At 34.8% G+C, this 25,266-nt stretch overlaps 1 protein-coding gene across 1 annotated transcript in view; it reads left to right on the top strand.

Moving 5' to 3' along the window:
* The window catches only part of LOC136041649 (protein tincar-like), a 139,127-nt gene that overhangs the window by 89,612 nt on the left and 24,249 nt on the right, over positions 1-25,266 (top strand). The window contains exons 6-7 of the mRNA XM_065726353.1: positions 969-1,209; positions 22,515-22,623. Of these exons, the coding sequence (XP_065582425.1) occupies positions 969-1,209; positions 22,515-22,623 (350 nt within the window). The remainder of the gene's footprint in view (positions 1-968; positions 1,210-22,514; positions 22,624-25,266) is intronic.

The raw sequence follows: 25,266 nt of genomic DNA, 5'->3' as shown, positions 1-25,266 counted from the left end.
TAACGCTTGTTTACTATCATTTTTTTTGTCAGGGAAGATCGTACAGAAGCAGTGGTCGTAGAATATTGTAGAATACACTGTATAGCTACACAATCACTATTAGTCGAAGATCGTTGTTTTTTTTTGTAGGGTGTGAGTATGCGTGTGTGTGTGTGTGTGTGGGGGTAACTGAAGGCTCAAGTTGGGAGTTTTAGCGGGTGATTTTTCCGACTTCTTGCAATAGGTCCTTCATATCAGTATTGAGGGAGGATTTACTCCTTAACATCACTTCATCTGGAAGGATAAATCTGGACTAAGCAATTATTGGAGCTTTCTTCTTAATGAATTAATATATATATATAAGGTCGCATTTGTATATTTATCTGCATTCTGGTGTTCTAATGGAGTTATTGTGGAGGATGCAATTAAAATATAGACAAACAAGTGGGGGTGGGGGTAAAAGATCGGCATTCCCAGGAAGTCAGTGAATAGGTAATGTGGCTTTCAGTTTATTAGCCGTTGGTCACTAAGCAGGTATATGTGAAGTGAGAAGGATACTACCCAGATATAACGATCTTCATCGTTTCTTCCGCTCTTGACTAGGGTTGTCATATAGTTTGCATATTGCATATGCTTTACCGTGTACTTGCATAAGTTGAAATATATGGAAAAACAGCTTGTTTAGGCTACTGAGATAGCTTCTCTTAACTGATGCAAACAAACAAAAATATACAAAAAACGAAAGCAACGAGAACTAAGACATTCTTAGACAAATGCGATGACCTCTGTGTAGTCCTGTTCTTAGCTTTGACATCAAATAGAATATTAGTTTTCTTTATTATCTGATTATCGAATCGGTTAAATTTGCTTTTTAACTCACTTTTTTATTTAAAAAGAAAACAAATTAATTTTACCGTATTTATTTACCAAATTCGAATAGCCCCAAATATCTGCGAAGATTATGCTTATCATCTTTTTTTTATTCGCAGGATCCACGTAATGTTTACTGGGAGTCATCCAATATCTGGAATCCGGAATGAGCCCTTCCTTTTGGACTCTTGGACAACACTGATGCTTTACGTTATGACTATTGTTGTGGTTCAAGGATCACAGAGTATTCTGGCAATGTATGGACTTCAAAGATTGTCTGCTTATGTTGGTCAGATACGAAGAAAGCACTTGATACGTTTAGCTCTACCTCGATCCAGTCTCTGGTCCTATTTCCCACAGGTTAGTTGTCTTCTTCCACTTCTGTCTTCCATTCCTTCCACTATCTGTCTTCTTACACTTGATCTGTTTAGCTCTAACTCGATCCAGTCTTTGGTCCTATTTTCCACAAGTTAGTTGTCTTCTTCCACTTCTTCTACTGTTTGTCTTCTTGCACTTGATCCGTTTAGCTCTTACTCGATACCGTCTTTGGTCCTATTTCCCACAGGTTAGTTGTCTTCTTCCACTTCTGTATTCCACTTCTTCCACTGTTTGTCTTCTTGCACTTGATCCGTTTAGCTCTAACTCGATCCAGTCTTAAGTCATATTTCCCACAGGTTAGTTGTCTTCTTCCACTCTGTTTCATGTTTGTGCACTATATTATTAAGTGCGTACATAAATATGAATGGGTGAAGATGGTCATGATCATTATCGTAAGTCCTTTTCTGAGACCCAGTCCTCCTCCATAAAATTTCGAAAAAAATGCTTGTTGGCACTCAGCCAGAACGGGCTAATAGGGCAGGTTTTAGTGTTCCCCGTGACTCTCTCCAGTTTGTTGGTGAGACGTTTGATGTAGTGTCGATGGCTGTTTTCTACAAGCACATAAACTAAGTCTAGAAAAGAGTCTAACATAAGAAAGTGTGGAACTTTCTCAATTAAGCCATTTTGTCCAACCGACAAAAAAGACATAAAGGCACACAGCTCCATCCAATTATCTTGAGGTTGGCCTGCTGCGAACAGAATATTTGAAGCACAGATTCATTCGATGTTGCATGCCTGAGGAAATTATCCCTAAAAGTTTCTCTGTTGACTCTTTCAAAAAAAGGTTCAACAGTCATCTAAAACCTCGATACAAGACTAGCGGCAAGTCAGATATTTAATAATATCTGGCACTGCAAATTTAGGAATAAAACAAAGGTTGAATCTGGGTAAAAATTAGCATCATCAAAACTCCCCCGCCCCAAAAATTGCACAAGTGTGTCTTTATATAGGAATTCTCACATTCTCAATGGAGGTCCTGTGGACCATACTAATGTGGGGCAGCAGTTTCTATACGTATATTTAGCTAATTGTTTAAAATTGGCAATTATGGGTGACCACCCCTTTTTTAATTGGAAAAAAATTTCGAGTGAAAGATCACACAATTAGATATGGTTTTGTACCTCTACACCATGAACTTGTAATATTGGCGCTTTTTCTTCTCCAAAATTTGCCCGAAAACGCATCCCTCCCTATAAAATTGAGAAAACTATAATAGGGTTGCTATAAGGAAAATAGGGTTGCTATAAGGAAAATAGGGTTGCTTTAAAGGATAGCAACCTTGATGAAAAGTGTACCATCATGCTCAGTAATGCTGATAACTATTGTCCAAGTTATAGGTCCTAAATTCCTCCTTTCCAGTAGGGGAGGAGGAATTCGGGAAATTGTTTTTGAAGAGGGGACTGGGATTTGGATGCTGAGTGGGATTATGATGCTGAGTGATGCTGAGGGATACGCATTATGCACCAAAATTAAGTAAAAAAAAAAATATAGAAAAAATGCGTAAAAAAATGTGCTAAAAAATTTTTTACAAAAGATTTGCTTTTCAAAAATTAGACCTTTCATTGCAAATCGTCTGGATCTTCTCTAAAGGTTTAGCCGTCGAAAATAGAGATCTGTGATATTTTTTTAGGGGGGGGGGAGTGTTACATAAGTTACACTTTGTTCGGCTGTGACCTGTCCCAGTTTGCGTACCACTGTGTACTGCCTTAATTTTCTACCTAACCAAATATGAATTCCGAATTGTAGTTGCTCAAAACAAGACAGACAATATGTTTTAATTCTGCATGCCGGTCTATAGTCGGTTAATTGCACTAATTAGTGTAATTTTTACTATAGTGCGTGTGCCGTCTCTTTGGACTTTAAATAGGTACCTGATGCATGGTACATACCCGATGAACAAATTTGAATAGAATTTTGGTTCAAGAAATCATCTTTACAAAAACATTGCTTATATCTGTTCAGTAACATGAGCGCCTTAAAAAAAACTCATTCCAAGTTTGTGTTTAATATCTTGTTGGCTCAACATGTCAGTCAACTTGCTGTTTCAAAGCATAATTTACGTCAAGCATGTTTTGAATTGTCTGCGAAATCGATCTTGATGTCTGTCGCCTTTTTTGAAATCCCTAAATTGGATTTGGAAGACTCTTGTTAAAGGAAAGGATTCCTTGGCGGTTTTTAAAATTCCTTGGAATCTAATATAGTTAAAGTGAAACAAATAAAAGCGGCAACTATTTTTAGGAGTTAAGAGTTTTCTTAAGGCAAAGAATGTAGCAAACTTCTTTGATACCATTATAAAGATGTGTATCCCTTCTTAGAATGTTCATTTACGAGCTTTTGAGCTACGAGCTAGAGAGCATATTTTCGGCTACGCCATTTAATTATGTGAGAGTTGAGTGTGTAAGTAAAAAAAAAAACATACCTTGGTACTTTTTACTGAAAAAATAAACAAACAAATAAATGACCGTTCATTCTCAGTTAAATTGACATATACTGACATTTCTTTGTTAAGGTTTTGATATTTTTTCATTTATAAAAGTAAGAAAGGTGAAAATATTTCAAGCGTATTTTGGTTTCAGTAAAGCGCATATTGTGTTCCGGTCTTGAGAAGGTATAGGGGTTATCAGCCCTACTCATATTAATTTTTGCTTGTTTTGAGTTTTACTCGGCTATTTATTGTAATTTCTGTTCGTTTTGAGTTTCATTTATTTGTCGATAGTGATTTGTGGTGTTTTTACGCTTGAAACATTATTTGACTGTATTTTTGCTCATTCTTGGCTTAATGGAGCCCTTTACTTCTCTTTGAAAAACTTATCTAGTGGGAAAAGTTTTTAAATTAATTGCTGTTCGTTTTTCTTCACATAGTCTTTTTCATGGAAAAAAAATATTGTATATCTTTTCAGTTTTCTTCTATAAGAATCCATAGTATGGGTTGCTATTTCTATGTATAGAGAAACTTTTTCAACAATTTTTAATCGTGACACAAACAATATCTTTTAATTTAATTTTATAGCTTCTGAAGTTGACCTGAAAAATAAACACAATGCGTTTTTATTTATTTTTAGAGCAGCATTTAGTTTTAAAGTATAATGGGCCAACTGCATAATCGTGGGGATTGACATGCCTAATACCCCTAAATACATAGTTGCCTGGACCGTTCTACTATGCTGAACAAAATGGCTGTCTCAAAATTTTGACTGGATGCATTTGGAAAAGGAATGGGCTTGAGAGAAGGGCTGCTTGCCCTCCAGTATCTTGTTACTCTTAAAAAGGGCACCAGACCCTCGCGGTGTAGTTGGAGTGCAAGAGTGAGGACTTTCCCCTTGATATGTCTGGTAAAAACATTTTAAACAAGTAAAAACAAAATGAAAACATTTTAAATATATTTTGGTTTCAGTAAAGTGCAAATTATGTCCTGGTACTGCCCCCCCCCCCCGAAATGTATGTTGGGCTCGTAAAAACGTAGCAGAAATGAATGTAAACCAATTTTTGATGTTTTTTTTAACTCTTTTTGTCAAACCTCCTGAAAAGAATACTTTTGTAAACTCCCCCAGAAAAGAAATCCTGGACACGTCCATGCATATAATTAAACACTCATTTCAGCGAAAACAATTTTGGCCAAACGAAAATCGGGATAATCTCGAATGGTAGGTCACAAAGAAATATTTAAAAGAATTATAAATTTTATGAGAGGATTCAAGAAAAGGTGCTATAAAGTAGGGAAGTAAGAGAATATAATAAGGAAGTAAAATAAAGTAGGGAAGTAAGAGAAGTCTGAGAAGTAAGAGAAGTAAAGTAGAGAAGTCTACGCAGCTCTTTGGCTCCTGGCAGCTTTATGCGATGACGAGTTATCAGAAGTAATAGTAATTATTTCTTGGTTTCGAGCTTCTTATTATTTTTTATTTAACCATAAAGCTAGAGAATTTTGTTTTCTGTTGCCCCTCCTTCTGCCTGACTCTAATACAGGATGATTTCAGACTGTTCGAAAATATGTCAAAAAATAAAACTCATTTTTCGCTATTTTATGATCAACTTAATCATGGCTCATTCACAAATTGCATTATTCATATTCATAAATACAAAATAAATTATTGAAGAATTTTAATAATCAAAACAATAAAATTGCCTTATTTGCCTATCAGTAATATACTATGCTGATTAATTTTCAAAAATACTTTCGATAGGCCAATGTTTACTTAGCCCGTTGACAGCTACATCAATCTAGGTGTTTTATTAATTCTCCAAAAAGGATTTCTATGGTTTCTGTGTCCTATTAGGTAATAAATCAGTCAAGAATTGTAGCATAACGGAACAAGAGAACGCCTTCATTTGAATATATGTGAATACAACCTTAAAACACAATGAATGGGCGGTGCAACATTTTGGAATGCTGTAAATCCAAAATTATTGTCCCTGTTAGAGTTAAAAAGTACACAAAATGTAAATATGTAAAGATAAAAAAAAATCTTTTTAAGAACAAGTTTTATCTTATAAATCATTTAACCATATAAAATTGCAATAAAAATGATATAGTACTTTTTACATAATTTACGGCAATGATTGTTAATGTTGTATTTTAAAAATGCTTTTATTATAAGTACCAACGGATAATTTTCTGTAATAGCGAGTCATATAGTGTGGAAGCGTGGATGAAAAACCAGCAAAAAGCAGGTAAAAAAAATATGTGATCAAACAGCTTAAGAAGGTATAGATATAGGTTTCTTTTGAAGGTGTACTTGTTTTTGGGAGTCAATATATGATTAATGTTTGAATTTTTACGGACAATAAGTATTGTCAAATTTAACTAATTAGGTTTGCTTACTTATTTTCATAGTTCAACGTGGCAACACAGCTAAAAATATTGTACTGCCCTGAAAAACTTCGTAACTTGAAGCATCCGAAAGAAAAATCTTTAAAAACAACTTAGGCTATATAATAATTGTTAGAAAAAAATTTGAATTGGGGTAAAAGACAGACAACTTCCTCGTTCAATTATTTAGTAATTTCTGTTCGTTTTGAGCTTGAGTTGAATTTTTTTAACTTACAAGCTCAGTATTGGATTCATTTTTATTAAGCTGTTTCTTTAACTTTCTATTGATTATTCATTATAATGTCAATCATTTTGTCTACTCTGCTGAAGATATCTTTTTCGCTCTTTAATTTTATTAAGAAAACTCGTTTTTTATTTAATTTTTGTTCGATTTTTATTCATTTTTGTGAAAAAGGAGAAAAAATAAGAAAAAATTATATGAAATAAATTGAAACTTAAAGTACGTTAAATAGAGGTGATATTTAAATGTTTTCAGGTGTGGACAGACCTAAGATGGATTTAGGGGAAATTTTTTTCTTTTTATTTTGATGTCTTTTGTACTTCAACTTTGTCTACGCAGATAAAAAAAAAAGAAGAAAAACAAGGCTTGTGTCAGCTGCTTTACTATAGCTTAGAATTTTATTGTAGATATGGGGATTTTCATTAAATTGGAAATTGGCTGAAGGAAATAAAACTTTCAGGAATGGATTTAGACACAAAGGTATACCCTGGAAAGGTGTTATCAAGCTCAAAAGTTTGCAAAAATAAAAACGCCAAACCTAGATAGGAAAAATACAATTTTTTTTTTACATGGGTGCCAGTTTCCACTCTTACCGGTTCCACATCCTCTTTTATGATGATGATAAAGTAATGGATGACTGACTCGAGGGGTCGCCGACTTTCAGAAATCATGTACACCAGATGGCGCAGGCGCGATAAGTGGGTAGGAACTGTGCCTCGCGGTGGGGAAAATTGCCAAATGTGAAGGAACTCCGTGGTGCAGTTACCGCTTTGAGAAGTACACCAGTTGGTGGAAAACAGTTAACCCCTCGAACTGCATATTCTTAACACCTAGAAAAGGCAACCGATCTGTCACTGCCGCAGGTCTAGGTAGCCTTCCGGTTATGGCATGTATGCCATACATGGCACGTCAAATATCTGTTAACATAAATTTTACAAGATATTGATGTGAACAAACATATAGAATTACTACTACCTACTACTACTAACAACTCAATGCAGGGCGAAGCCGCTTGAAACCAATGCAGCTACGTACGCTCCTCCTCCATCCAAATCAATTCAAAGTTTACCTCTGTACACCCTCCCAGGAAATACCCATCTCCCTTAAATCTTTCCTTACGACATCCTCCCATCCCATTCGGGGCGACCTGTTTTTTGTTTGGCCGACAGGGATAATCTTTGGCTCAAATAATATATAAAAGCTTAAATAACACATTTGCATTAAAAAAAATCCACGTAAATTCTCAAATTTGTTGGCCATTAGTGTACAGTAGTAAAAAGGTTCCCCACCTCGGGGTTATTGCATTGCACAGCATTTTCGCTGTATGATTTCAGCTCATCCAATCCGTCCAAATATTTACGATATTTTCACCTCCTAAATACAACACCTTTTTTCTGTTGTCATATCTCACGTTGATATTGCATATTCAGAGAATAGTTTCTTATTATGGTAATAATCACTAGTTTTAATGCATATTCAGTGATAGGTTTAGTAACAATTTATTTTCTGAACGACCCTTATTTGGATGTTACCTATGTCTGGTTTTTGCTACAATTAGATCGTGTTACTAGACTGGGTGTTTTAGCCTTTTCATCTTTGATTATCTGATCTAGAAACACGACTTTTCTCGTTTATCGTTTCCTGGATAATGACTTTTTTATCAGTTTTGCTTATCATTTTGATTTATACCACTAGTGGATATCTGGCGGGGCTAATGTTAAATAGAACCTTGCGTAGAATAGTAATAGCGTCGCAGCAAATTACCATATGTTTCGAAGGGTTGGTTGGTGGGTTTGAAAATAATGTTTTGTAAACTGAAAAAGTGTCATATTTTATACCAACATTTACAAACTGCCTATTTTCTGTTTATTGTGGTCGTCCGTTGATGGAGGGGGATCCACTCTCTTTTTCTTTGTATGTTCACTGTGCGAGGAGGATCCTTGATCTGGTTGGTTGTTATTTTAATTGTTGCACCTTTGCTAAGTAATCCTTTCATATTGCATAAGGTCCGTAAGAATTTAGGCTTCTTTCTGGTTGGTGGATTATTAGAAATATCATTTTTAATTCGGTACTTGCGTGTTACAACTACCACACTGTTCTTGATCTGCAACGAAACCTGTGTTCTGTGTTCACTCGGAGAAAATCAGCTTGTCCTGAGCAATATTAACTGTATCCATGCAGGTATAATGATATATATATATATATATATATATATATATATATATATATATATATATATATAGGTGGTTAGGTTAATGTTTAATGTAATGCGTTTTGGCTGACCTTTTTTTTCACATTCTCTGTTGTAGTTTCCATATTTTGTTACTAAAGTATTATATTTTCATCGTACTTTGTTATATTTCATTATGATTAACCTAACTTCACTTCTTTGATGTGGTCTCTATAACATGTAAGTACCTTTAGTTCTTAGCTGTCACTTAACGCCACCTAAATTTCCCTTTATTTAGTACCATTTACAGAAACGCGAGATTCTATTATGCTTAGCTCAGTTTAAAGTTTAGATAAAAAAAAAAAAACATTTTCACACCAAGTTTTGCTTTTCTTTAACGAAACTCCGAACCATGCGATCAGGGACATGTTTTCCCCTATCGGCTGCCATGGGACATTTTTTTTTCCCTTGGTGGAGACATCATCTATCGCTGATTTTTAAGGAATGGCATGAAGTATTATAAAACAGAGATTTCAGCGAAATGAAAGGCTTGCAGGCCATAGTCTTACAGGCACCTTACGCCCACCCATCCTTGACGTTGGCATAATTTAAAGTTTAGAAAAAAAACATTTTGATACCATGTTTTGATTTCCTTTTACGAAACTCCGAACCATTTGACCAGGTACAGGCTTTTCCCTATTCGCTACCATGGGACATTTTTTTCCCTTGGTGGAGACATAATCTATCGCTGATTTTTAAGGAATAATATGAAGCATTAGAAAACAGGGATTTCAAGCGAAATGAAAGTATTGCAGCCCATAGCGTGACCTTACTCCCACGCATCATTGGCGTAATTTTTCCCTGTGTATGCCTACAAAAACAGAAATATGAACTAGTTTGTTATAGCCACGTAGTTTTTTAGTGGAGCATAGTAAGCAATCGTAAATCTTCATTTGAGATAATTCATGTTTTGACAAAGTAGGTTGTCAAAAGTTTGTGCATAGTTTTTGTGCAACTCATCGCGTAGTTGGCGCCGATTTTATGTTCAAATACCAGACAAGTTGAAAGATTTAAAATATGCAGGTGAAGGTTACCATCTTTTGAGAATGATAATTCTAGGGAAATGAATCAATCTTATGATTTCCAGTCCTGTCAAAAATCTAAATTTTTCAGCAATAAAATAACTTGTCCTTTTTTGGTATGGTTGTGTTTTATCAAAATGTCACATGGAAGCAGTCGAACGAGAAATTGAGATTAACATTTTAAGTAAACTGTGCACCTAATGCTTTAGCCAGATCAAAGATATGCACTTAGCCACATATTTGGCTCCTCTAAGACGGGTGCCTTCTACATGGTTATCGCCAGATTGAACTGTTTGTGGTATCAAATGTATAAGATGTTACTAGTACTCATCAGCACCGATGGGAAATTGTTAAGGGTGGGGGGTAGATTTTACCTGAAACTGTGTTATTACCAAGGCTTGAATGGGAATATTTATGGTTTATCTGATATTAGGCCATTTTTAGTTTTGTCTCCGAGGGGGCTGGGTATTGCTCCCCCAATATCCCATGTCAGTTTTTCATGCTACTACTACTGCTAACATTCAAGATAGAACTAATCCATCAGAGGCCAAAACAGCTGTGCAAGCTCGTTCATTCCCCTACCCCAACCTGTTGACAACTCCTATTTTTATGCCCTCCCATCAACCTCATGTTTCCTTAAATCCCTCCTTTTGACATCTTCTCACCACATTAAAGTACTGCCTTTTGGTTTGGCCACAAATACATTGCCAAAAAGTACGATGTTTGGCAGTTTATCCTCCTATATTCGTAAAATCTGACCTAAGTATCTTAATCTTATTTTTGTTATAGCCCTAGAAAGTGGGGCCGACCCACATTTCCGGTCAGTTTATTGTAGACTCTGCGGTCATCCAAACGAGCACCCAAAACTCTAGACAATTTACCTAAGAACTATCTACCGTAGTCGCTGGTGTCAACAACGGGTGGGCTTAAGATTAAGACCTGCTGTCGCTGTTGGTTTGACCGGGGGTCAGTAGCGTGACTCTGTAAGCTCCGGGTACCTGGAGAAATATGGGGAGGGTAATCAGAAGGCTGTGCGAAACCAAAGGATGACTGGCTCCCAACCCCACGTTGGACTTCCTGGCTGAAGGGCCATGGAACGGAGATCAGCACCGCTGGTAGGGACTGTAATATCCAGTGCAGTTGTCTTTACCTTTTACTTACCGTAGTATAACTTCTGTAGCCTTTTAAAGAGCCTACGTTTCAAAGCCTCACTTTACTACTGTCATTTCTATGAATTTTATTATCCGAATCTTGGATCGAAGATTCGTCATCCTGTTCCTCCAAACTTTTTTAGCACCCTGTGCTTTTTTAGCACAGGAAAAAGAAAAAGGTGCTTTTTTTCTTTTAGCACCCTGTGCTTTTTTAGCACAGGAAAAAGAAAAAGGTGCTTTTTTTTCTTTTAGCACCCTGTGCTTTTTTAGCACAGGAAAAAGAAAAAGGTGTTTTTTTCTTTTAGCACCCTGTGCTTTTTTAGCACAGGAAAAAGAAAAAGGTGCTTTTTTTCTTTTAGCACCCTGTGCTTTTTTTAATTTGTTCTCAATTTTATGTAAAATTAAGTCGCCTTATTCCATATCAGGTTTGCATAAAACAACACTGGGACCATCCCGTGTTAAAAAGTCTGCTCCGATTCCATTGGTTAACTTTTGTGGCGTATCCTCGCAAGACAATTACATTGTTTCATATTTCTAGACAGAAAAATTGCCCTGCCTTTTTAACATCGGGTTAACTAATGCTGAGCACAGCATAAATATTAAACAGTAGCGAAAGTTCCTTTACTCTCCACTAAAAATTTTTGGGACACATCAGTCACACAGCTTTCTTCATGACTCCACCTTCTTTAACATTTATGCTGTAGTAGCAACTGAAGCTACTGCTTTGACACGGGAAAGGAAACTTCTCTTTCCACGCGTTGTAATGTGTCCTGTTTCTGAACCAAATTTTTGCTACTGTTTAATATTTATGTTGTGATGCTGAGTTTCAAATCTAGATTAACAAGATAATGGAATTTCTGAAGAGACAAATATTTCCGCCTTTTAAAAACTTAATTTTTTTTGAAGAATATTAAGCCACTAAAAAGACAGAATTGTTTTTGAGTCACAATATTCTTTTACGAGCAAATCCTCTGTTTCTATGTGTTACATTGGATAAGTTGGATTAAATTCTCTTATTTCCTATCGTTTTTGACTAAAACAACAAAGACCATCTGTCGCCTTCATAATTTATGGCAATGTCCTCAAAATGAAAAAGTTCTGACATAAACTCTTTCCGTAAAAAATGGAAATGCATGAAAAGGGGACGTATTAAATAAGAGAAAAAGAGAGATTTAAAAAAGAGCATAAAAGAGAAAAAAGAGCATCAAAGAGAAAAGAGAGGCTTCTGTCCTGTTTCCTATATTTCTGTCCTAGGAAGGGTGATTTAATTCCATTGGGTTTTGTCTAGTTCAACATGGGTGCTTCAAAAGACTGAGGAAAATATACTAAACGTTTTCGCAACGAATTGTCTAAGCACATTTTTGGTAACCACGTAATTTACCATATATCAAGAGGAGGTTTTAGGAGCAGGTGTTATAGGGGATACTTGCCCTGGGCGCAGGAATTTTAGGGGTGCAAAATTTCAAATAAATAATCTAATGGTTTTAATCATTTGGAAGTTTTATTTTTACTAAAATCAAGTAGAGAGCGCAGTTAATAAATAAATATAACTAATAAATTGTTAAGTAATTGATTAAATAAAAATAAACTAAAAAGAAAATGATAATAATTAAATTAATTAAATTCAAATAATTAATAATAGCTAAATAGTTCAAATAACAAATTAAAAATAATAAAAAAATACATTCCTTTTTAATGAATGAATTGAAAAAGTTTGTTAATAGATTAAATTTTTGTTACAATTTTGTTTAACTTTTTTGGAAAATCTTATGGGAATAAGATTATTTTGCACCGGGTGCAAGAGAGGCCAGAACCCCCACTACGTATATCAGACAGTAGACTGAACGAAAATTGAGGTTTCATACTGCGAAATGTGGAACCCTCATGTAATGGAAGCAAATTTAATACGGCTTGGCCTCGTTCTTAGATTAAGGATATTAGGTTGCCAAAGATCTCTTGGCCATTCATCTGGGCCGAACGAAAAGCTGGTTGTCCTTCGATGGGGAGAAACGAGGTCATAAGAAAAGGATTCATAAGAAACATGATAATACTTTATTCTGAAATCTTAACGTAGAAAGTAGAAAGAACGTAAGTAGACGTAAAGTTTAACATAAGTAGAAAGAACGGAAAATTTTTAACATTTTTTACAACTAAAATCTCTGTTTTCTATTATTGCAGTAAATTAAAGCAAGGTTTTATGAAAATAGGCACATAGTTTTTGGGCTTTTTTCTCCGGCTTCGGAAAATTTCTACGGCGAGCTTAGTGACAGCCCTGGTCGAAGTTCCGAAGCGAATTAGAAACAGATTCTCAGCTCGGCTTCTATAATGATAGGCTATGGATCTATACATAAAAGGATTTTTTTTCTTTTAGATGAGGATGCATTTCTGATGCGGGTATAGATAAATAAAAAATATAAAAAACAGATAAATCCTTAGTAACAATATAGGAAAGAATAAAAATGTAGGAAAAGCCGTAAAAATATCGAGATTTTGGGAAGGGTGGGAAAGCAAGCTAAAACCTGTGTTCCTTTGTAATAACGTTCCCACTTTTCAACGTTGATTTACTCTTTCAAACACCCTATTTTTTGGACTCGAATTTTATCAAAAAAAAAACATACTAAGAGAAAGTATAGCGTTCTAAAATTGACTTGGGAACTTCATCAACTTATTCTTAGAAAATGGACTAAAGGAACGACATTTTTCCAATCTATAATTTGCACCCGAAAACAAATTGCTCAATCTATTGTCGATGTTTGAGTTCAGGCTCTGACACATTTGTCCAAAGTTTTTTCAGCCTTTGAAAAAAAGATCATGGAAAAACTGACTAGTATTCCATTGTACTAATGGCGTGTTTGAAACCAGGATAACATCGTTGATGGACTGTAAGAATACAACATTGAGCAATTATGAACAAGAACAAGACGAAAAAACCGCCTGCTTAACTTTTTCTCTTATTAGAAACTATTTTAGTAGGATTTGAGAACGTTTTGTCTGAGTGATTAAATTTCTCGTGACTCTGTCGATTGCCATTATCTATACATACACACACACACACACACACACACACACACACACACACACACACACACACACACACACACACACACACACACACATACACACATATATATATATATATATATATATATATATATATATATATAAACGAATTCTCTTGTATCGTTTTTTTGATGCCCAAGAATTAAATGCTTGTTTTTGATGCGTCTTAATAACACTTAGAACTTTTTTTTTTCTCCTCTGGAAACTGTTGGTTTGTAGCATTGCATATACTTGAATGATTCGCATATATGCCATTATGCTTGGCTGGAGTTGACTGGCTTTTTTGTCAGGGTCTACTTAATTTTTGTTCCCCGAGAATCAAGAAAAATCTGCTTAATATAAAAAACAAAACAAAAGGGGTTCCCAAGAGATTACAATGGGTTGAAAAAGGCTATAAAGGGTTGAAAAGGGTTGTCATTGACATTAGAGAGTAATTATGTCGAGAAGAGGGGGAAGGTTGTGGAAAAAAATGTAGCTATATGTTCACATTTCCCGATTTCCTCCCAACCCTCCTTTGGGTTAGTCTTTTTGGAGTATTCTTATCTCCCCCCTCTTCTTTACAAATGTGCCTAAGCATATTTCCCTTCTCAAAATGAGTTTAAGCCCCCAGTTTGCTATGCTGTAAATTCTAATATTGATTCAAGCATGCAAAGGAATGTTATATAGCCATCTAATGGCTTCAGTGTCCATTACCTACTAATGGGTTTATATGGAGGTATAGGGACGTACGTTAAGAGAAAAACTTTGTGGCCCCCTCTCCCTTCCCTGCGATCAAGGTTTTTATTATTTGTCAAATATTTCGGATAATAACAGATTTTACAATACAAGAGAAAGAAAAGATCATCCAGGTGTCTGTTTTGAAGTTCTGAGTGAAGGTGGTACATCCTATGAAGTATAAAAGAGCAGCCGTACTTACACCTTAGTTAGAAAGATCAGCATTCTTGCGCCTCAGAAATCCAGTAAAAGAGAAAGACAGGAAAAGGTCTAGGTGCCGTTTTAAAGCTGAGCTTTAACAGAAAGTAGTGACATTTGCAAAGAATAAGCGACCAAGTGATGTCGCCACCTGAATTCCGGCTCCTAAATCCTGGCTCACGTGTCTGATGGTATGTCTGAACTGGCAGTGAAAGCAGTAGCCATACTTACAATCCATTTCTGCAAAGACAAAATCCATCTGATGTCATTTCAAAGCTGAGTTCTCAGTGAAAGTTTTAAATTATTTAACAGTAAAAGTTTATTTAGCAGACGTAAAAGAACAGCTATACTTGCACCTCAAAGCGGTTTAAAAAAGAAAAAAATGTCATGTCGTTTTAAAGCTGAGCTTTTACGGAAAATGGCAAATTTTATCAATCGTTAACGATCAAGCGATGTCACCTTCTGAATTCCGGCTCATGTGTCTGGCTGTACTTCTGATGAAAAATAATTGTTCTGCTGTCGTTATAAAACTGAGTTTTCATAGAAGATGGCAAATTCTATCAAGCACAAACGACCAAGTGATGCCACCATCTGAATTCCCGCTCACGTGTCTGTTTGTATTTCAAAACGGGCAGCGGAATTAAATAGACCCAGCCATGCTCAAATTACAGACTACAATGAAAAAGAAAGAAAAAATCGGTCAGAGATCGTTTCGATACTTTATTTTGACAAAAAGTGGTAAATTTTATCAGGCGTAAAAAACCAACCAATGTCGTTTTCTGAATTGCGTCTCGTAATCTGATTAAAAACCGAGTAAACGACACAGCGGTGTCGCCTTCTGAATTCCGGCTCATGCGTCTGGTTACTTGTGAAATATTTCCTTATAATGGTTCCGGAGACTCAGGTCTGTGTGCACCTGTGTTCCCGAATCTTCAAGGAGTACCACTTTGGGGAGTTGGCGAGGATATATGCTATTGGGTTGGACGAACACGCAATACACGTAAAGCTATCCTGCGACGACTACCACTTATACATTCTCCATTATTAATTAATAAAATCATTATTAATATTGTACATTCTCCTGCTTTCTTCATTAACAGAATTTCTAGTAGCACTAATTATGTATTTTGCTTGCTCCTTTTAATTGCAAGGAGTAAATATTTGGCGCTGTGTATTGCTAATTATTTGAATTAAATCCAAATTAAGACATTGTTCCTTTCTCGACCGGTTTCTCGATAATCATTTGGTGTTACATAAAAATATAAGAGGTATGGCAGTCCAAGGGGGTATATACTACCTATCATGGATGTACATAAATTTCTGCCTTGGACCATGATGATCTTTTCTTAGTAACGGTGAAAGGGTGAGTTACCCTTTCACCGTTACTAAGAAAGGGGCATCATATTTTAGTTTTGTTTTTTGTTTTAAGGTTTTTTTTTTTTTTTTTTTTTTTTTTTTTTTTTTTTTTTTTTTTTTTTTTTTTTTTTTTTTTTTTTATCAGTTGATTTTGCACCGAGGACAGTCAAGCGGAGGACTTGACCGAAATATTTGCATAGTTTCCTTTTTTTAATAGCTGGTTATTGTCCTCGTTCTTCTTTTCTTTACAATTTTGTGTTTTTTTATTCCGTAAATGGCTGTGAGAAACGGAAGCTAATATCAAATTTTGAGCCAGTAAAAGGAGGGCAAATTTTTTGGCTCTTTATCATGAAATTTTGGTCAAAAGAAAGCAATGTGTTTAACCGCAGCGTTTTTAAAAATAAATTCTGCTTCTCTGTGACAATATTCCCACAAACCTACCAGAGTAAAGATGCGTCTTCATTTCCCGTTTTTACGTGATCTTGCCGAAGTACCGCAGAACTAATGATCGATTTATGCACGCCTTGACGAGGTGTGAGCGAGTGAGGCATGACTGTTCATACTGATTTACTGTGAGTTAGGATAGCTTACAGTTAAACAAATTCCCAAGCAGACATCATCTGAGATGGATTTTGTCTGGTCCTGCAGCAAGAAGAAGAAGAAGAAGACAGCACTGTGATTAGGTGTGGTGTGATCAGAACTACACTATTTGGGTGGAACCTGATTAACCATTTCAATATCACGACACCAATTCTGCCTCAACAAGCCAAATGAAGAAAGAAAGAAGAAATTGCTACTAATTACTTTTTTTTTAAGCAACAATGTTTCGAATTTCAGTTTGTGTTGTTGACAAACGTAAACAGTTGTCAAACTTAAAAAAACGGCTGGTGCTGCTGCAAGAAGAAGAAGAAGGTAACACTTTGATTAGGTGTGATCCAAACTACACTATTTGAGTGGACCCTGATTAACCCTTTCAACGTCATGATACTAATTCTACCTCAAAAAGGCAAATCAAGAAAGAAGTTAATTGCTACTAATTACTATTTTTTTCTTTTTTTTAAGCAACAACATTTCGAATTTCAGTTGCAGCTGTTGTTGACAAACGTAAACAGTTGTCAAACTTAAAAATTCAACGGCTAGTGCTACTGCAAGAAGAAGAAGAAGAAGAAAACACTTCGATTAGGTGTGATCGGAACTACACTATTTGGGTGGCCCTGATTAACCAATCCAACGTCATGATACTAATTCTACCTCAAAAAGGCAAATCAAGAAAGAAGTTAATTGCTACTAATTGCTATTTTTCCTTTTTTTAAGCATCAACATTTCGAATTCCAGTTGCAGCTGTTGTTGACAAACTTAAACAGTTGTCAAACTTAAAAAATCAACGGCTAGTGCTGCTGCAAGAAGAAGAAGAAGGTAACACTTTGATTAGGTGTGATCCAAACTACACTATTTGAGTGGACCCTGATTAACCCTTTCAACGTCATGATACTAATTCTACCTCAAAAAGGCAAATCAAGAAAGAAGTTAATTGCTACTGTTTACTATTTTTTTTCTTTTTTTTAAGCATCAACAATTCGAATTTCAGTTGCTTCTGTTGTTGACAAACGTAAACAGTTGTCAAACTTAAAAAATCAACGGCTAGTGCTGCTACAAGAAGAAGAAGAAGGTAACACTTTGATTAGGTGCAATCCAAACTATACTATTTGGGTGGACCCTGATTAACCCTTTCAACATCACGATACTAATTCTACCTCAAAAAGGCAAATCAAGAAAGAAGTTAGTTTCTACTAATCACCAAACAGCCGTTTTCATCATTTCCTCTGTGAAAAGATTTTGTTCATTTTCTTGTGTTTACTTTTGGTCTCATTCCGAAATCTTGTTTAATTACAGTTATTGGGACTGATTTGTGGAAAATTGCTGGAAATTCCGTAATCACTTGTAAAGAAGATTATTTGATTAGGGACTTAATTCTTGGATTGTAAAGCTATCAGTAATTGAAATTGTTATTGCTTTAGGTTGAGATAAGTCTGATAATGTGGAAGTTGATGAGAAAGTTGGGAAGAGTTTGTGAAGCTAGATAATTTTGGCAGTGGAGGCACAAAAAACAGATAAGAGTTTTGACAGAAAATGGCAAATTTTATTAAGCTTAAACGACCAAGTGACGTCGTAATCTGAATGCAGACCCATGTCTCTGATCATACGTCTGAACTGGCAACGGAGTTAAAAAGAGAAGCTACATTTACAACCCATAACTGCAAAAAAAAAATCGATCTAATATCGTTTAAAACTAAGTTCTGAGTGAAGGCGGTAAATTCCATAAAGCGTAGACCAGCAGCCATACTTTCATCTTACTTAAAAAGAGCAGCCATGCATATACCCAAGAACTGCGGTAAAAGAGAAAGAAAAAATCATCAGGGTTTTGTTTTAAAGCTAAGTTCTGAGTGAAGGCGGTAAATTCCTTAAAGTGTAAACGAGCAGCCATACTTTTATCTTAGTCAAAAAGAGCAGCCATGCTTATACCCAAGAACTGCGGTAAAAGAGAAAGAAAAAATCATCAAGGTTTTGTTTTAAAGCTAAGTTCTAAGTGAAGGTGGTAAATTCTATCAGGTATAAAAGAGCAGCCATACTTGCACCTTAGTTAGAAAGAGCAGCATTCTTGCACCTCAAAAATGCAGTAAAAAAGAAAGGCCCAGATGTCGTTTTGAAGCTGAGTTTTGACACAAGGTGGCAAATTTTGCAAAGGGTAAACGACCAAGTGGTGTCGCCATCTGAATTCCAGCTCCTAAATGCCGACTCACATGTCTGATTGTATATCTGATATGGCAGTGAAGCTAAAAACAGCAGTCATACATTCCATTTCTGCAAAGACAAAATCCATCTGATGTCGTTTTGAAACTAAGTTCTCAATGAAGGCGGTAAATTCTATCAACCGCAAAAGAACAGCTATAGTTGCACCTCAATTAAAAAGAGCAGCCATATTTGCACCTCAGAGCTGCAGTAAAAGAAACAAAAATTGGCGAGGTGTGTTTTTAAAGTCAAGTTCTGAGTGAAGGTGGTATTTCATATCAAACTTAAAAGAACAGCTATACTTCCATTGGAGGACTGCTTAAAAGAGAAAAAACGTCATTATAAAGAAAAAACGTCTTAAAAGAGAAAAAACGTCATAAAAACGTCATATGCTTCCATTGGAGGACTGCTTAAAAGAGAAAAAAACGTCATAAAAAACGTCATAAAACCGAGTTTTGGCAGGAGATGGCTGATTCTATCAAGTATAAACAAATCTATATTTTAATATTTATTTTAGCCTTTGATATATATTAGCTATGTAGTTTTTTGCTCGTATAACAACATATCAAAAAGTACAGATAAAAAAACAACTGTTTTACAACTTTTAAAAAGAAATGTGGGTGGAAAAATCCTCTAAAAATGAGCTAATGATGTATTGTACCAAACAGCTTAAGAAATTGCAGCCTTTTTTAAGATATAACTGTCTTTGGAAATTAACCGCTAATTTTAAACTTTCATAGACCAAAAATGCTGTCAAAATTAATTCGATTTTCTCATTTATTTCCACAACACAACGTGACAACACTGGCAACAACGAATGCAACACAGATTAATTTAAAACTGTTAAACAAAGCGGAATAAACATAAAAGTGACAATTGGCCTACTGTATTTTTGATTGAATAAATACATAAAATCTAGCAAAATCACGTAGGTTTATCTAAAATCCTATTGAATTTGTGTAAATCACGCTTATTTTACAATAGAATTCATTTTTAACTGTTAATAGAACATATTTGTTTTTGTGACGTAGTGGTAATTTTGTTTGTAAATGAGGGTGGAGCAACCGACAATTAATACGCAACTCAGCATGGGAAACAGGTAACCTTATTAAAGTAAATAATTAATTTAATTAATAAGTAATAGTAATATGTAATAAGTAATAGTATTAATAAGTAATAATAAATAATGTCGCTTGTATTCCAGCTTCCAGATTACATACCGCGAATCCTTATCACACATCCTCCATGTTATCCCACTTGTTTTCATGCCATGTATCTCATTTTTGCACACCAGTGAGCCTACTGCTCCCCCTCGTATAACCGTGGGATTGGGCTGGAAGATTTAGTTTTGAAAAGAAACTTAAACTTCCAGTTTCTTTGCTCCGCTCTGTGGTACTTGTATGATAAACCCCCTGCCGCTCAAGTTGTTCATTCATTGACACATTATAGAACCGGTTTTTTTCATTAGTTTCTCTTAGCTTATCGTTAGACAAGGCAAAGAGAAGTGACAGAATAGACCGAAAATATATAATCTGGGCTATATGTTTGCACATCAGGGATGGGGGGTTGATGGAGGTGAAGTATTTGGACTGTGCGAAGCTAGAAACAATTCTTGCTACATAACATGCAGAATAACTACATCTAGCACATTAGGCATACACACTCGCTATACTTTACCCCCACTCCCCCTAATGTGCAAATATATAGCCCAAAACTGTTTCTAAAGTATCATATTTTTATCTTACTTAGGTATATTTCATTAGGATTGAGCGTCAGAGAAACATATTAGAAGAGTATTAGGTACATCATACAAGTACCCGCTCTATATTTAATTTGGAATTCTAGTTGATCTGACTATTAATTATTTCTAAAGATACTTATTTAAGTACCAAGGGCAATGCAAGTGAAATCTGATTGTTTGAAATGGAAGCTTACACAACCATTAATTTCCTGAAATTCCTGAAAGATTAGGGAAAACGGGCAATTCATTTTTAATGAAAATATCTTCAAGAAAATCAGGAAAAAAGCTTAATCAGGCTTTAAAATCATGTCCATAGGGCTTAGAAAGGTCTAGCTTTGTTTTGAAGGAGTATTTGTGTTTCATTAGCAAGTAGATTGTCAACGTTTAAATTTTTATGGACCAATCAAAGGTCACAATTCACGAGAATTTAGTGAGAAGGCAAAATGTAATTTCCAAAATTTAGGGGGGGGGCAGTTTTTTGTGTAAGGACGAAAAAATCGAAAGGGACATATAACCCTTGCCACTAGATAAAAAGCGTTGTCTAATTTTAATAATGTAGTTTTGTTCATTTGTTTTCTCAGTTCACTGTGGAAACACTGACGAAAATATGATTTTGCCTTAAAACTTTATTACTTTGAAACAACCGAAAGAACTATCTTTAAAATCTTTGTTTTCAGGTATGAATAGTTCTAAACGGGGTCCAAGGGGCGAGAAATGATTTTGTTTTGGTACTTTAATCGTATTCTAGATCCAAAATGCTGTCAAGTCTAACTATTATAGATTAAAACACTTTTTTTTTATAATATAAACAAGATGTTATGTCATATAACATACTGTATATTATGTCATGTGATATTACGTCCATCCACATAAAACCAGACGAAAAGGAGAGAAAAGGAAAGGTCCTCCGATGGTGGGGGAAGAGGTCACAGGAAAGTGTTCAAAGGAAACTGGAGTTTCGTGAGAGGGAGTAAACACTGGATCTTTGAACAGATTTAGGATGCGCCAATGTTAACATAGAGAAACAGAGAATTTATTTGGAAAAAATATTATGACTCAAAACCATTGGTTCTTTTACTGGCTAAAAATTTTATAAAAAAAAGAACCAAAATTTTATATAAAAAGAACCAGTTAAGAATGTGGTTGATTGGCTCCCCTTTCTGGCATACACTTTAAGATTGGCTTGCGAGATACTTTGCAAAAATAGATCAATAAAATTCAAGTAAACTTTATGACACGAAAATATAGGACACTAAATCTCTCTTTTCTCTTCGATAGCTACAAAACGGATCAAAAATTTGTTTATATGCCTTTTATTACTTTTTTACGGGTCATATAAAAAATTTTGGGGGACGGAATCATACCCGGTACCCCCCTCCCCCTCTCAGGATACGGCCTTGACTATCGGCATTCAAATGAAATTTAATTGATTTTTTTTTAATATTTAGTAAAAAAACAAAAAAACTCATCTTTAGCAGAATATATTATAATTCCAAGGATTTGGTATGTCATTCATATGAAAAATATTGGTAAAGTCGACTATGGAAAAAATCTCAATGAGATTTTCAAAAATCTCAAAAGATTCGATCTCTGCAAGAGTCGAGCTCGCGACCTTCAGATTAGAATTAATACTTGCTATTCATCCCGCTAAGCAGGTTTGTAAAAGCTAGTAAGGGAAATTAGAATAAGAAACGTATATGAATGTGCCGTCGTGACTAATTTAGGTTGTTTTTTCACACTGGAGGATGTTAGTATGCTAATTTTCAGAAAATAAGTGTGCCGTTTCCGAAAATACATAATATGTACGCATATATGTACAATTTTCGCTCGTTTAGTAATTACATCTTCTATTATATCCAAGTGTTTTGTAGACTTGATTACGTTGTGTTTTATTTGCCATGGGGTACCTTTAGGGTATCTGAGTACAAGTGTGTGCCATGTGGCTCATTTTACATGTGTTTTTTTTTTCCATTTAAGATTGCGGCCTCATGTGTTTTACTTGCCATGGCAGCCTGTGAAGGACCTCTGCTTTATGATCTCACTAAGCTTTATAGGAGTTCCAAGGATTTAACTATACTTATTGCAGGTACTATTCTGATTTTTAGTAATATTGTCATGCCAAAACCACCAAAAAAATCGAAAAATTTATACAAACTTCGAAAAAACTTATGGCTAAACCACTCAAATTAGACAATGGGAAAGCCAGTTTTTTTGTAATGTTTTTGAAAAACTTGTTTTCTCTCCCTTTCTTTTTTGCTTTCTTTTGTAGCTTAAACACACACACAAAAAAAAAGTTCAGGAGATTTGATAGTGCTGCCAAAATCATACTTCGAATCATACTAAATAGAGCCTTCTTAAAGTACCAAGAACAATGAAACGAGATCTGGTTATTTGAATCAGTTAAGTGGCAACTTACATAACCAAGTATATCTTGGAAGAAATAGGGAATTAAGAAATTCAATTCCTGATAAAAAAAGAAGACTTCAATATGCAGTTAGATTCGACTGAAACCATTCTCTTCTCTGTAACATCAAGCAACTGTATACTGCACTGGTTCGGCCACGTCAAGCGGTTGTAGTCAATCTGCTTCACGAACATCGCACCGGAAGGATCATAAGGCAAACCACGAAAGCGATGACTAGGTAACTTCAATTCCGACAACGTCAAGTTATCCCAGCTATTACGTACCGCACCTGATAGATAATGTACCGAATCCTCACGCACGAGCTGGCAGGAGGAGTGGCCCCCAAACGTCCAACGAGGATGGTCGGGACCTCCATGTGCAGTTATGCTATTTTTTGTAGTAGCCTAACCCAAATTAAAAAAAAATGTGGATAAGAATTCGGCCAAAAATAAGCTAAAAAACGCCAAACAGCTTGTGTAGCTTTCCTCTGAAGGTTTAGTTGTTTTTGGGAGGCAGCAGATCGTTATCGTTTGAATTTTTAAATACGAAAAGAGTTGACAAATCTAAATAATTAGTTTTGCTTATTATAACGATTCAGTGTGGCAACACTGACGAAAATGTGACACTTCTCTAAAAACTTCATAGTTTGAAATAAACAAATGAAAAATCTTAGAAAGTTTGTGTTTTTCAGGATCGGTTCATAGGGCAAAAAATGTCTATTTGATATATCACTTTCTTGGTACTTCAAAAAAGCTCAATTTAATGTTGTTGTATATGTTTTATTTGTTTCTAACCCTCAATTACCTTTTCTCACCAGTTACTTCAGAAAACTCGTATTAATCTAAAACAACTTCGTTTTCCTAAAATAAGAGAAAAGGTTTAAAAGAAAAAGTAGCTGAGTAATATCGCTATTTATCGAGACATCTCCAAAAGGTTTTTATTTTCTGAATGAGTGAACACCAGACAAAGCACAAAAGATTTATGAGTCGGCTTTAAGGAGGGGGACTTTTTTTGTTGCAAAAGGGGATGGAAACTTGGATAGGGTAATTGCTATTTTGTCAACATTGCTTTTGAAGCCTTGGGTATCTAGGGAGAAGAATAACTGCCTGAACATAAATGCATGGGCGACACATAGTGAAACCTAGTAACTATGAACTCATAAATTGAAAACTGCCCTAATTTACCCAGGACAGTGCAAATGAAGTCTGATAGTTTGAACTGGTCGAGTGAAAACTTAAACAACCGTTTGTATATTAAAAATATAAAATGAATTATATTTTGTATATAATTTATAATATAAAAATATGGAATATAAAATTTATTTCTTATAAATTATATGTTATTATAAATTCTAAAATGATATAAGATATAGTATAATTATGAATTTAGTTATATTTTAATTTATTATATATTTTAATATAATACATGATAAATCATCATATAGATATAGCGTATAATAATGTAAAACGTAATATATAGTAAATTATTAAAAATTAAACCTGTTTAAAGTATGATAAATCTGGAATTCAATTTATACTTAAAAAAAGACCTTTATATGCAGTGTTTGTAGTAGTGAGTGGCAAGTCAAAAAAAATACGCCCCAATTTTTTTTTCAAAATCTAGGGGGAAAACAGTAGACGCCACTTGGTCACCTCACAATCACTAAGATTGTAACTTTAGCTTGATTATCGGTTGTATGTGCCTATTTTGGAAGTCTTTAAATTCATAAAAAAATAATAACTAATTATTTTTATTATTAAACTGGGAAAAATATCAAGTGTTGCCGAACGTCAGATGGCGTTGAGGTTGTTTAAATTACAACAAATCGGACAAACTTGGTATTGACATTATAAATAGTCGAGAAAGTGAATTAAAAAAACGGAGCATCTTTACTAAAAAATCGGCATTTAATTAAATGAATTTCATTCACTGCCTCCAAACTTTCTTTTTATTAGTTAGTATTTTTAATTAGCTGTTTCCGTTTTAAGTCGCGTTCTCACATCAATTTGTCCTATAATTTTAATAATGCAAATGAAATGCAGGAAATCTTAAGAGGATTTCCAGCATTTCCAATTTTCCATCTTGTTAAAGACGACAAAATTCCTCGCATTCTTTGTATATACCAAGGCAATAAGTCCCTGCTAGGAAATGAATGTCTTAGAAATGATTTTCTTTCACGCTAGAGGAATTGTTCTCCCTATGCAGAACAAATTCAGTTAACATAAAAATATTTAACATTATAAGTATGCTATTGAAGTTTTCTTGCACTTTGCACTTTTTCTTATATTTTGTTTTACCAAATAATACATTCTTATGTCATATTTT

This window comes from Artemia franciscana, unplaced genomic scaffold (genome assembly GCF_032884065.1).
Source record: "Artemia franciscana unplaced genomic scaffold, ASM3288406v1 PGA_scaffold_32, whole genome shotgun sequence".
Taxonomy (NCBI): domain Eukaryota; kingdom Metazoa; phylum Arthropoda; class Branchiopoda; order Anostraca; family Artemiidae; genus Artemia; species Artemia franciscana.
This window is presented reverse-complemented; position numbering and strand designations above follow the sequence as displayed.